At 55.5% G+C, this 12,247-nt stretch overlaps 2 protein-coding genes across 2 annotated transcripts; one reads left to right on the top strand and one right to left on the bottom strand.

The window, feature by feature from the left end:
- Positions 1–1,407: 1,407 nt before the first annotated feature.
- Positions 1,408–2,073, bottom strand: SETTUDRAFT_26901 (uncharacterized protein; the record flags this gene model as incomplete). The annotated part of the gene is made up of 2 exons (XM_008025098.1): positions 1,408–1,775; positions 1,845–2,073. 2 exons carry the CDS (start codon positions 2,071–2,073, stop codon positions 1,408–1,410), a joined length of 597 nt encoding a protein of 198 aa, XP_008023289.1.
- Positions 2,074–5,877: 3,804 nt separating this feature from the next.
- On the top strand, positions 5,878–8,965 carry SETTUDRAFT_160027 (uncharacterized protein; the record flags this gene model as incomplete). The annotated part of the gene is made up of 8 exons (XM_008025314.1): positions 5,878–5,932; positions 6,043–6,087; positions 6,171–6,704; positions 6,771–7,103; positions 7,158–7,439; positions 7,490–8,043; positions 8,092–8,561; positions 8,620–8,965. The coding sequence occupies 8 exons, from the start codon at positions 5,878–5,880 to the stop codon at positions 8,963–8,965; spliced, it is 2,619 nt and encodes an 872-aa protein (XP_008023505.1).
- Between the last annotated feature and the right edge of the window lie 3,282 nt (positions 8,966–12,247).

Here is a 12,247-nt window from a genome sequence, read left to right as displayed (position 1 = left end):
GCTTGTGCCCCCTCCCTTCCCCCCCCCCACGCCCAAGCCACCCGTGCCCGTCCGTCCGTCCATCCGTCCGTCTGGCAAATCCCCGCCTGGACACACTGGGGGGACTGGGACTAAGACTGGGGACTAGGATTGGGAACTACTAGGGGCAATTGGAACAGACTGGACTGGGAGAACCCCCCCGCTTCAGTATACCCCCTCCCCAGAAACCCCCCCCCAAAAAAACAAATAAACCCAAAAAAACACGCGTAAATAAATAAATTAAGACTTGACAAAAAAAAAGGTCGAATAAACGGGGTAGGGTAGCATGGAAATAAAATGGGGTACATAATAGATAAAGCCCGCCCTTTGCCGGACCGATAGGTAAACGCACCCCCCAGCGCTGCCAAATGCCCCAGCAACAACACGGCAATGGGCCAAACAACACGGCAATGTCGCCCCCTCTCCCCCCTCCTCCTCCTCCCAAACACGCGCGCAATGACTGATTGCTCCAAACAGAGTGAGGCACATGGCTAACGGTAAAGGTAAGCCATGGAAATTGAAGGGGAGAGCGGGGATGGGCAAAACAAGATTTTGACACGTGCCCGGGGGGTGTGAGTGTTTCATCGGTTTCTTCATGTTTCCCGTCTTTACCCCCTTTTTTTTTCTCTTCCCCTCTCGTCAGGTACAGGTAAGTACGTAACGTACGTCATGTGGGGGCTTGACAGGCGGAAGCTTATTTTTCTTCTTCCCCCAACAACTATGAGACGTCATTCGATTATTATTATGATTTGGGGGAGTTATAGGACATTGGGCAAGATGGGTGATGATATAGGCGGATGGTGAGATTGAAAGTGTATAGTTTGTTGGTACCCATGCTCAATGTTATTGTATCTTGTCGCCGCGCACGTGTGAGCAACGTCGTATTTTGGCCACGAAAACTAGGTTTTGAAACTCAACCATTCGATCTGAAATGATGAAACGCCACTCGTGGCAAAACCGAGCGTGAGGTCGATTTTGACTTTAGATGCAATTAGTGAGCAGTAAGCCGCTATTCCCAGGATGACGCCCACGATCGGCGCAGGGGGAGTGAATAAGTGTTCCGTATGCAGCCGCATACGAGATGACTGAAGAGTAAGTGTATTGGATTGCCCATTCATCCACTATGGCGACAAGACAGGATCGGTCCCGAAAGGGCGGATTCGATACTTGGCATGGCCGAGTATATGGCTGGCGACAACGGGTTTGTTTTTTGCCGAGCAATTGACATTGTATACAATGTATACTGGGCATGGCGGGCAATAAACTCTGAGCAGGGCGGTTGCGCTTGGCAAACCAGTGGCACATGCATGTGATGATGTTGGAAGCCGAGAGGCAAGACATTGTAGCGATGGGCGTGGAACAAAGGCGGTGTGTGTGGAAAGGAAAAGGCTATTCGCACGTGGAGAGCATCTTCTTGAGGACGCCCATCAGGGTTCCGTTCTCGAGGGCAGCGGCGACGCGCTCCTTGTCGCCCAGTTGTTTGTTGACCTGCTTGTCAGTACTGTGGGTGCCCTTTTTGATACGGACATCGATACGGAAGCGCGGGGGCAGGGCTTGCTCCAGGCGCACACGTACACCGAGGCCAATGACGGTGGCAAGCGAGCAGTGCGTGATGGTCGGGGTGATTTCGACCACGACGGTGCTGATGTTGGACAGCGGCGAGGCTGGGGGGAGAATGTGGATGTCGGGCAGATTGACAACAGAAAGCGAGCCGAGGGACAAGGGGTGTTCGGGATCGCAGATGGTGGAAATGAGGTCTGTCAAGGGCGGGCGTCAGCCAAAGCTAATGTGGCAGGCAGACGGGCAGCCAGGCAGGGGAGGCTGACCGTATATCTCCTGCTCGTCGATGGCCTCTGGAGCGTCGTCAGTGTCGGAATCGGCTGGCGACATGGGCTCGTCCAAGGGGTCGCTGAGATACGTATAGCGGGGGATCAGGTCGTCAAAGAGGCCGGTGGCGCCATGGTGCTGCCGTTTGGCCGTTGCATGGCTGCGGCGGGAGGGCAGATCAGATGGGTTCAAGATGGTGGGGTTGGCGTTGTCCTTGTCGAGGTCCATGGTGCCAAGCGGGGGGATGCAGGTGGGCGGCGGGAGGGGCGGCGACGGGGCGGGCGGAGGGTGATGGAGTTGTGCAATTGTGCGGGAGTTGCAGCAGCTGGCGTAGGAGGGGTGGTGTGGTGTGGTGTGGTGGTTGTGGTTGTGGTGATGTCGATGGTTGTGACGGCACATGTGGCAGGCGATAGCGCGCGCGGGCCACGACGACGACGATACCATGACCCCTCGTTTTTTGTTTTGCCCCTGCATTGTCATTTTGGCAGGGCAGGCAGGGCAGGCAGACATGGGTGCTTAGTAACCCCACGCCGGCCGACCCACTCACACCCACGCACGCTGCATCGGCCGTCGGCAAGGCGTTAGCATTACTGTAGCGGTTGAGCAATGGTTATGCATCCAATCTCCCGCAGATTACCCGCCAGCGCCATGCAGGGGAAGTTTGTGTGGGGTGTACCGTTTACTGTGTCTAGGCACTGGGGCAGGGTGGCTGTGTATGAGTGGTGACGGAAGTAAGGGAGTAAGGAGGGTGTGAGGAAGGGTGTGAGACTGGGTGCAGGAGGAGGAGCAGGAGGAGGAGCAGGAGGAGGAGCAGGAGCAGGAGCAGGAGCAGGAGGAGGAAGGCGCGCATGTGCCATTGCCCTTTACCCAAGCGCTCCATGGCGGCATCTCTCACACACGCCCACGACACGGACAGACTCAGGCACAGAACAGGCACCGAGCAGACACGGACAGGCACAGCATCCAGCGTGCCTACACTGGAGGTACAGACTACAGACATAGGCAGTAATAGATAATACCAATAGGGTTTGGCCAGGTCGCGTGGCCCCGTCGGGCAGCCTCGGCAAGGCCCTACTGCTACTGCGTGCAGCCCCGCAGTCGACAAGGCGACAAGGACGACAGGCGGCGAGTTGCTCGGTCGGGTGCCGGAGGAGCCGCTCCCAGATCAACAATGTACAGTACTGACTGGTGCGTACGTACGTACCGATGTGTGTGTGTGTGTGTGTACTTGGGATGGTGACAAGAGACGTGTGTTGGAGGCAGTCGGCTCCTCCCGCGACCTTTGGCCTTGTGCGTTGGGTGTGCTTGGGTGAGGGCGGAAATATTGCCGGATCGGGCGACTGGCCAACCACCGGGCCGGGCACGTGTTCCTGGACGGCAGGGAGATCACCGCCAGCACCCAGCGATCAGCGCCCATCAAGTCACGACGTCGTGCCATTGCATGCCTGCGTGCTTCTATGCGCCTTCGCTGTGTGGTGGCCATGGTGCTGCAACTCGACCAGGTCTGCTCCATGCACTACTGTAGGCATGCCATGCCATGTAGCCTCAGACAGCCCTGGCCTTGGCAACGCCCGCGGTGCTGCTGCTTCTGCGCCTTCTAGAGCTGCTGCTCGCAGTTGCTGCCTGTCACCACACGCCTAGCCTCCCCCAGCCCCTCCAGCCCCTCCAGCTATCTCGTCGGTCGCGTGCGGCGCAAAAGCACCTGTCCCGGCGCTCTGGGTCCAGTCTTTCGTGGAGACGCGCCCCTCATACTTGTACACACACACACACGCTCAGCGACGGTGCATCTTCGCCTCGCCTCGCCTCGCCTCGCCTCGCAGGCCCGCGCAACTGCAACCGCGCGTCGCAGCACAGGGCATGGCCATGGGGACCCGTGCCACGCCAATGGAAACCTTCTCGAAGTCTGGCGCTCAGCTTGCCATGCGGCATGCCGGCCTGGCTGGCTCAGCACCCGCACCAGCACCAGCTGCCAGCGTCGTTAGCCCCATGCGGTGTAGCCGCACAGAGGATTATTGTTTTATGCGGGCTATGCTGATGGTGATGCGTCTGCCGTTAGAACCTTGCATGCAGCTGCGACTACCAAGCTTCTGTACGAATCAATTCGCCGACGTGTCGTGCTCGAGATAGACACCGGCTCAGCCGTCATGCCCTACACGCACACGAGCACCAGCACTGGCACAGGCACAGGCACAGGCACAGGCGCAGGCACCAGCACCAGCACAGGCACTGGCTCTCGCCCTCGCACCCCATCTTACTACACGCCAAACAAATGCGCCGGCCCAGCGAGTGTGGCCGCATGGAGAGGCCGCCGATGAACATGGCACTGGCCGAGCCTCCGAAGCGACGTCGACGTGCGCCGGCCCTGTCCACCACACACCCACACCCACACACCACCACCACCACCACCACTGCAAAGCGCCAGCTCCCGCTCCCTCGTCTCCTGAAAAAGCCGCGCACCACCGCTGGGCCATTCCATTGCTACGCCTGGTGCCAGGCTCGCGTGCCCCCCTTTCCCGCTGCCGACGCCGGTCCTATCATGTCGTCGGCCTGCTCTGCCTACTATAGCACTCGTCGGCTAAGGCATGGTTCTCGTCACCGACAACCTCCCTCTACCCGACCCACTTGTCAAGACTTGTCAAGACTGCTGTGCGCCATGAGCGAATCTTGCCCTCGATTACATGCATGCGCTCCCCTTTCCACAAGCACACACGCGTATCATGCGCACCGCTGCCTGCCTGCCTGTCTGACTGCCTGCAAATGCCATTGCCTACTGGCCCGCGCCTAATGTACTTTTTCTGGGCGTTCCATCCAACACCCCCCCATGGTCGCCACCCACAAACAAGCTACTATCCACGCTTTCCTGGTCCGCCCAAGTGTATATATATTTTTTTTGCCTCGCGCGCCCTTGTGTCTGGCCTGCTGAGTGAGAGCGGCGCCCTTGTGTCTGTGTCTATGTCTGTGTGTGTGCGTGGGAGAGAGAGAGAGAGTGCGAGCGAGCGAGAAGTCTCACCCCAATAGGTGTGCTTCCTCTGTGCGACGGCCATATCTCTCAGCTGTCTGTCAGCCCTTCGCCCCCCCTCGCCCCTCCCCTCCCCAACCCCCGCCGCCTTTATGTATAGCAACGGTTCCCAGCGGATCGCAGAGCTGTAAGGTCCACACACTACCCGCCCGTCCAAGTAGTAAGGTGATACGATTCAGATTTCATCTCCAACGGGCTCGACAACCCCTGCGGCCCATTGCCTCCCAAGCAAGCCCCCCCCCCCCCACAGGCACGGCAGTTCCCTGTGTCGGCACCATCTGGGCAGCGGACGCTTGCGCCTGCGCTCACGCGCGTGCAGCTTGGGCGGCCATACAAAGACGCTATTAGTGCAGTGCGGCTCCTGGATCCTGCACGTCGCATACCACCCATTACCCCCTTCATACACGGCGAACCACCTGCGGACCACAAATACTCGCTCAAGGCTTTCAGGAGATCCGTCCACGCCAACGCCACCACTGCGCGCGTGAGCCACGCTGCGAGCCCGCTGCCAGTGCGCCTTCGAAACCCCGGCATGCCAGACATCGTCTCCACTTGCCTTCCCTATGCGCCCGCTGCCCTGATCTGCCGTATAACCTAACCACGCCGCGGCATTGCGGAGATTTCGCGAGCGCTATCCCACCCTACACCAGCACCACCTGTTCGCTGTCTTTTCTGGTTGTTCGACCTGTCTGCATCCCCCCCCCAGCCCGACGTCTTCTCCCACACGCCCCTCACCCTTCGAGAACACCAGCACATCGTCATCGCCATCGCCCCGGCCTGTCATTGGCTGCCCAGCCACGTTCCTTTGCCCACCACTGACCACCACCACCGCCTTACCACGCCCGCCCTCTCAACCTCATCCACCTGTTGGATAGCCGACAACCCCGCTGCTGACCCCCTCCACACACACACCCCCCCCTCCAACGCTGGACTGGCCCGCCCTCTCTCACTTTCCCACCAACGCCATGGCCCCGGAGACGACTGGACGGCCGCTGCTCCCCCAGACGGCCCAGATGCAGAGCTTCACTTTTGCGCCGCCGACGCTGGCGCCGCGCGAGAACCAGCGCAGTGAGTCCCACGCACGCCCACGCGCCCACGGCACATTGCCTCGCCTGCGTCGCTACCAGAAACCAAGCATTGCTAAAAGAGAAGCCGCTGACCTGACACGACGCGATTAGATTATGTCTTCGTAGACGAGCACAACAGACACAAGCGCTTGAAAGGTGTGGCTCCACCCGGCCCTGGGGCACTGCGCCTGCCAAAAAAAAACCCATGCCCGGCCAACGTCGATGCTAACGCCATGTAGTAATGAGAGCATGCGAAGGCTGCCGCAGACGCAAGATCAAATGCGACGCAGCCACGACGAATGCATGGCCTTGCGCTGCATGCATCCGTTTAAAGCTCAACTGTGTACCACCTACCGTCAACTACGACAAGGACTACAATGGTACCCAGACATTCGACCTCGAGCCAAAGCCTCTCGAGTATACTCCAGAGGCCCCCTCACAGCATGACTACCAACAGCATGCCTCCATGGCCCAGCCCATGTCTCACCAAATGCCTCTGTCCATGCCCGCCGCCGCCCAGGCCATGTACCAGGCCTCGCCATATGTAGAACAGCAGCCACAAGACCAAGTTCACTATCATCCAGCCATGTCGCAACCTCAGGTAGTTCAGCAGACAATGTGCTATGCTCCGCAACAGTCCTACTCGCAAGCATCATCGGCACCCCCGCCCACAATCCTAACCCCCCCAGAATCGGAACCCCATTGGCGAACGGATTCCGTCTCAAGCCTGTCTGAGGCTTTGGGCGAACTCAAAATTGACCACACTGCTATTGGTGAGTACCAATCAAAAACCTGCCTCCCATTTGGGGCGCGCGACCCTGAGGCTAAACGTGTGGCAGCACCATACATTACCAACATGAAGAAGGCCCTGGCCGAGACACCAGCACAAGAAGAATTCGAGGTGCAGCTGCCGCCATCCGTCAGTCTGGATCACACAGTTCGCATACCTCCAGAAATGATGCCTTCAGAAGACCAGGCCCTGCACTATTTTGACTACTTCTTCACCAATGTCCATCCTTACTGCCCAGTCATCAACAAGGCCTACTTTTACCAGCAATGGCATAGCGCGCCAGACTCGATTTCGCCTCTCTTGCTCGAGTCCATCTTTGCCTGCGCGACACTGATGCTCGGGGACACGGAACAAGGCAACAAGTGGCTGGCCCTCGCAGCAAGCAAGTGTTCCCGCGCAACATTTGCAGCATTACCCCTTGCTAACAGTGGTCCAGGGCACGAAGAAAGCTTTAGAGACGTGTCGCGACTTAGCACTATGCAAGCCATGACACTGCTGCTAAAAGCTCGTGAAGCGTCGCCAAAACGCGGCTACTTTTGGCGCTCTTGGATGGCTACCGTCAGCCTGGTAGCAATGGCCAAGGACCTGGAATTGCATGAGCATTACGATACCCACCAGATGGGAAAGTCTTGTGGGTCGACACCGCATGACTGTGTCGCAAAGACGAGGGTGTGGCAGATGTGTTTGGTATTCGAAGTCATGATTGGGGGTCCCCAAGGCAAGTTCCTGCCGACACCTTGACTGTGCGGCACTAACGACTTCATGAAGGGCGCTATGATTACGGCGTGGATACCGACACGGTGGATTTTGAAATGCCCAGGCCCATTGCCGGACAGGATCCCAGCGAGCTCCAGATTGCGCGCCAGTTTGTGCAGTATCTCCGTATTGTCAAGAACGTGTCTCATTCGGCCATGATGTACGGAAAGCTGAGGAAGAAGACGTCTGATTGGGCCCTGGATCCTGCTTTTGTCGCGCACAACACCGACTTCTCGCTCTGGCTGCGCGACCTGCCCGAGGACATGCAGATTGTCTACCCCCAGGATGGCTCGGCGCCGTGGATCCCGTCTCATCAGATTGCCAACATGCACAGCTACCACTGCCTCGCCATCATCATGCACTTTCGACCTCAGCTGCACGCGGTATCCGACTCGTACGACGCCATTTGGAAGCAGCACATGCTCACGTGCTACTCGGCTGCCAAGAACCTGTGCAAGCTCCAAGAGGCTATCCTCAAAACCTACGGCATGCCTGGGCTGTTGTGTATGATGAGAGGCATCAGCTTCCACATCTATGCTGTGCTGACGTGCACCATGCTGCACCTCGTAAGTTGACGCTGTACAGCGCTCGCCTTCACGTCTAACCTTTGACAGGTTGCCCTCACGTGCCCTGACCCTGACATCAACCTCGACGCCAGAGACTTTTTCGTAAGGCAAATGCGCGTTCTGGAGACGATTTCGCCCTCGTTCCCAATGCCCGAGATGCAGCAGCAAGTCAACAGCCTGCGCCAAGCCTTCTCGGCCGACTGCACCAAGCCGTTTGAGTTGAAACCGTCGTTTCCCTTTGGCAGTCCCCAGGTAGCTCCGCAAACGAGTCCGTTGAGCCACCAGGGTTCTTACCGACGTCACCCGGGCCACTCTTCGCCGTTGGAACAACCAGGTCAGGTCACATATCATGCACACCCCATTACTCCACCAATCTCGGCATCGGACCACGGGTCAAAGGCTGACTCTCCCGTAGCTCAGTCTTTGGTCATGATGGCGTCGGGTCAGCGTGTGCTCCAGTCAGCATCTAACTTGCAGATGCCCGACAATGCGCAATGGAACCCACAAAGGATCTTTGAGTAAGTGAGGCCATTAGACAAGAAAAACAAAAGGTGCGTCGGGGCTAACATCAAACAGTCAATGGAATGTTGCCTTTGGTACGCCCCCTCCCACTAGCGCGTCCTCTCAGTCTTCCCCGCCTCTAAGACCCAACCCTTCAGGAACCAATTACGACATGCGGCCGGCGCAGGACCACATGCAACCCAACTATCAAATGGCGAATACTTCGCCCCAATCGACCCATGTTCACGGACCACCGGGTCAAATGCCCCCGTCATCGACTTACTCCAATCCCGCCGCGCCCGTCTATGTGACTCCGACCATGTGGCAGGAAGCCGTTCAAAGTTCCATGCCCGACGGTCTTAAGCGCAGATGGGATGGTAACGCCATGGCCGACCAGTCCATGTACAAACGATCACGCTGAAGGAACATGGCATATCGACTGGTATGAAAATCCCGACAAAAAAAAGCCTCGTTGGACCAGGATGTAATAAGGCCGAGACCATGGGCAAGCTCCGCGCGTTGTGGCTACAAGACCAACTCTTGGCTATCGGTTGCGCCCAGCAAGAGGAGGACGAAAGAGGGTTGTGCACGTGTTGACACGGTTGACATACCCACCCAAAGTGCCCGAGCGGTTGATCGGATTCATTCTTCCGTCCCGAAACCGTCGTAGCCGACGCCGGCAGCTCTTTCGCGGGCTGCGTTTTTTTTTTTTTTTTCCTTCTTATTTCAAAGCAGGGCAGTTCAGGAACTGTGCCCCCATGACACAAGCGCGAATGTACAATATATTGACCTTGCACCATACGCAGACACGACGGCAATAATGAATCAGCAACGCTAGCGACAGGGCCTAGTGTGTAAATGGCTTTGACTGTACTACTATAGTGGCTAGACAAAATGCTCAACCATTGTCGCTACCAATACATGGACCTTCCTCATTCACTCGCCTAGATACAATGTGTGATATGCACCCGTCTCATGGGCCGTGCCAATGTGGTGATCAACGACCGATAACCTCAACAATGCACCATGGTCAGTTGCCGAAACACTGGTACCTGGGCAAGGCAAGAGGGTTGTACGCACCCGTCGCAGTCTGGCTCGGTCGACTGGTACTTGCATGATTGGGCGTGGCAGCCATGTGCGGCCTGCTTTGGATGCAGGCAGGCGAGCATTCCTTCTCGACATGGTAGGCAAAGACAGGAAATGATCAAACACGGCACGTGAGCGGCCAAATGCCATTTGCTCCAGAGAGTCATCCACATGCATTCCCGCCACTATGCCGTTTCATTTGTCACCAGAGTCTAGAAAGCCAAACGGCTCGTTGCAGCACATGGCGCCGGCCAATCAGAGCGCAGCATGTGGAGAACATGGGCGATTCGCCTGTTTTTTCTTTCCCACTTGCCGTCCCCCTCGATGCCATCCCATCCATGCGTCCCCCCTCCGTCCCTGTCGCATCCTGTCGCAGAAACAGCCTAGCATCTCACCATTTCATGCAAGCACGAGGGCAAAGGGAGGGAAGGAAAAAAAAACATGGTGCCAACAGCAACAGCACTGGACAGTCGGTCCGCCCCGATTACTTAGGGATGAACGAGGTGGCAAAGGATAAACCCCCCTCCAAAAAAAAGAGGGCCTAGTTTCCATATGTGATTTGTATACGTACTAGCAATCAAGATAAATCCAAAAGGTGCCAGTGCCAGTGCCAGGTAGCTGTCTGTCAACAAAAAAGAAAAGGAAAAAAAAAAACCGGGTCTGGCGGGTTTTCCAACGCAATATCGGCGACACACCCACACACACACACACACCCACAGGGCTGGGAAGATCCCGAGGCTCAACCCCGTTGTAACGCGCCTAATCTAAAGTACAAGTAACGCCAAACCCCCCAACAACAGCCATTTGGCATGTGAAATCGTTGCAAAACGCACGGATCACACCCCCCCCCCCCCCCCCCCAGCCCCAGCATCACCCCAGCATCACCCTTGCTACACTACTTTGCCAAGTCACTTTGCTAAATAAGTAAGTAAGTCACTTTTTTTTGCGGACTTGGCCTTTTGGGGTTAGATAAAAACTTGCACTTGCACTTGCACGCGGCTTTTTGTACTGTGGAGATGCGCTTAAGGGGGGGGATAATATACAAGTGCAAGTATACTGGCTGCTGGTGTGTGTGTGTGTGTGTGTGTGTAGGATTAGTCTGAGGGGGTGGTGGGGGTGGTGGTGTGGGTGGCTAGCGTACGCTACTGCATCATGTCACGGCCGTAAGTATGTATGTATGTATGTTGGGCTTATGTGAGTGTGAGTGGGTGAGTGAGTGAGAGTGAGTGAGTGAGTGAGTGATTGGGTGGGTGAGTGGGAGGCGTCGAAATCTACGTACATACAGGAATAGATAACTACCAAAATATACATCTTACCTTACCTTACCTTACCTTACCTTACCTTACCTTACCTTACCTTTGCTTTGCTTTGCTTTGCTTCGCTTTGCTTTGCTTTGCTTCGCATGCCCCTTCCCCAGAATTCTCCCAGTCCAGTCCAGTCCAGTCTACCAAAGTACTACAGAGTATAGTATATTCGCAGTTGTTGCGCCGCCCGTCTAAGTGTTACTTGGGGACCTTTTTTTTAACTGTAACTGTAACTGTAACTGTAACTATGTATCTTATCACAGCCCTCCACCCTCCTATCATACATAAGTAGTACATATGTAGTATACTACCACCTATCGACCTAAACCCAAACCAACTAACGTAATTGGTTTCATCGGCTCCCTGGACGCATATGCATACTATAGGTGTTAGGTAGTCGGTGTATACTTGGATTAGAATGAAGGTGGAAATTACTGCGATTGTAGATATGTAGGTATGTAGGTATGGTATATCTCATAGTCCGAAAGAGAGAGAGAGAGAGAGAGAGAGTAATTTACTACTACTACCACCATGACAGTTAGCATGTAACTCACAACTCGCTTGCACCAAGTTATAACTTGTTTTTTTTTGTTTAGAGACAGGGTTCATGCATAGGCTGTCAGACTTGACTTTGACCTTGTGTGCTGTGTGAGTCATGCAAAGGTGCTGTTGTTGTGGAGCCCCCCTTCCCAGCTTATGATTGTGCAGTGCAGTATATTTGCATGATGATGATGGTGATGATTACTGCTGTTAGAGATGAAGAAAGAAGAATGATGAAAGATGAAAGAGTGCATAGGAAACCCGTGGAACAATACTTAGAGAGAGAGAGAGAGATGCTAGAATTAGTCAGGTGGGTGGGAAGGACGTTACTTAGTTACTTAGGCTAGGTCAGTTGGTTGGGGGCTAAACACTAACACTAAGGATGGAACTTGTAAAAAAATAAATAAAAATAAATCTATGTAAGTGAGTGCAGTAACTACAGTAACTACCTAACAAGATCCGCCCTTTCTGTTTGGTCTCTTCCTATGCCTTGCGCAGCACCCCGATGAGCTTTTCCCGGACATTGCGCCAGTGGCCGGTTTTCGCTACTACTACTACTACTACTACTACTACTACTACTCGCATTCGGCCGCTGCTGCAAAAATGCACAGTGTCTGTGTGAGTGAGAGAGAGAAAAAGCGCATAAAAACTCCGGTTCGGTCACATGGACTTTTTTTTTGGTTATGCACACCGCCGATAATGATGACGACAATGATAGATACTAATGATGATGATGATGATGATCTTCACAGCTGTCCCAGTCCACTTGACAA

This window comes from Exserohilum turcica (genome assembly GCF_000359705.1).
Source record: "Exserohilum turcica Et28A unplaced genomic scaffold SETTUscaffold_14, whole genome shotgun sequence".
Lineage (NCBI taxonomy): Eukaryota > Fungi > Ascomycota > Dothideomycetes > Pleosporales > Pleosporaceae > Exserohilum > Exserohilum turcicum.
Note: the sequence above shows the minus strand (reverse complement) of the source record. Positions and strands in the feature narration are given on the sequence as shown.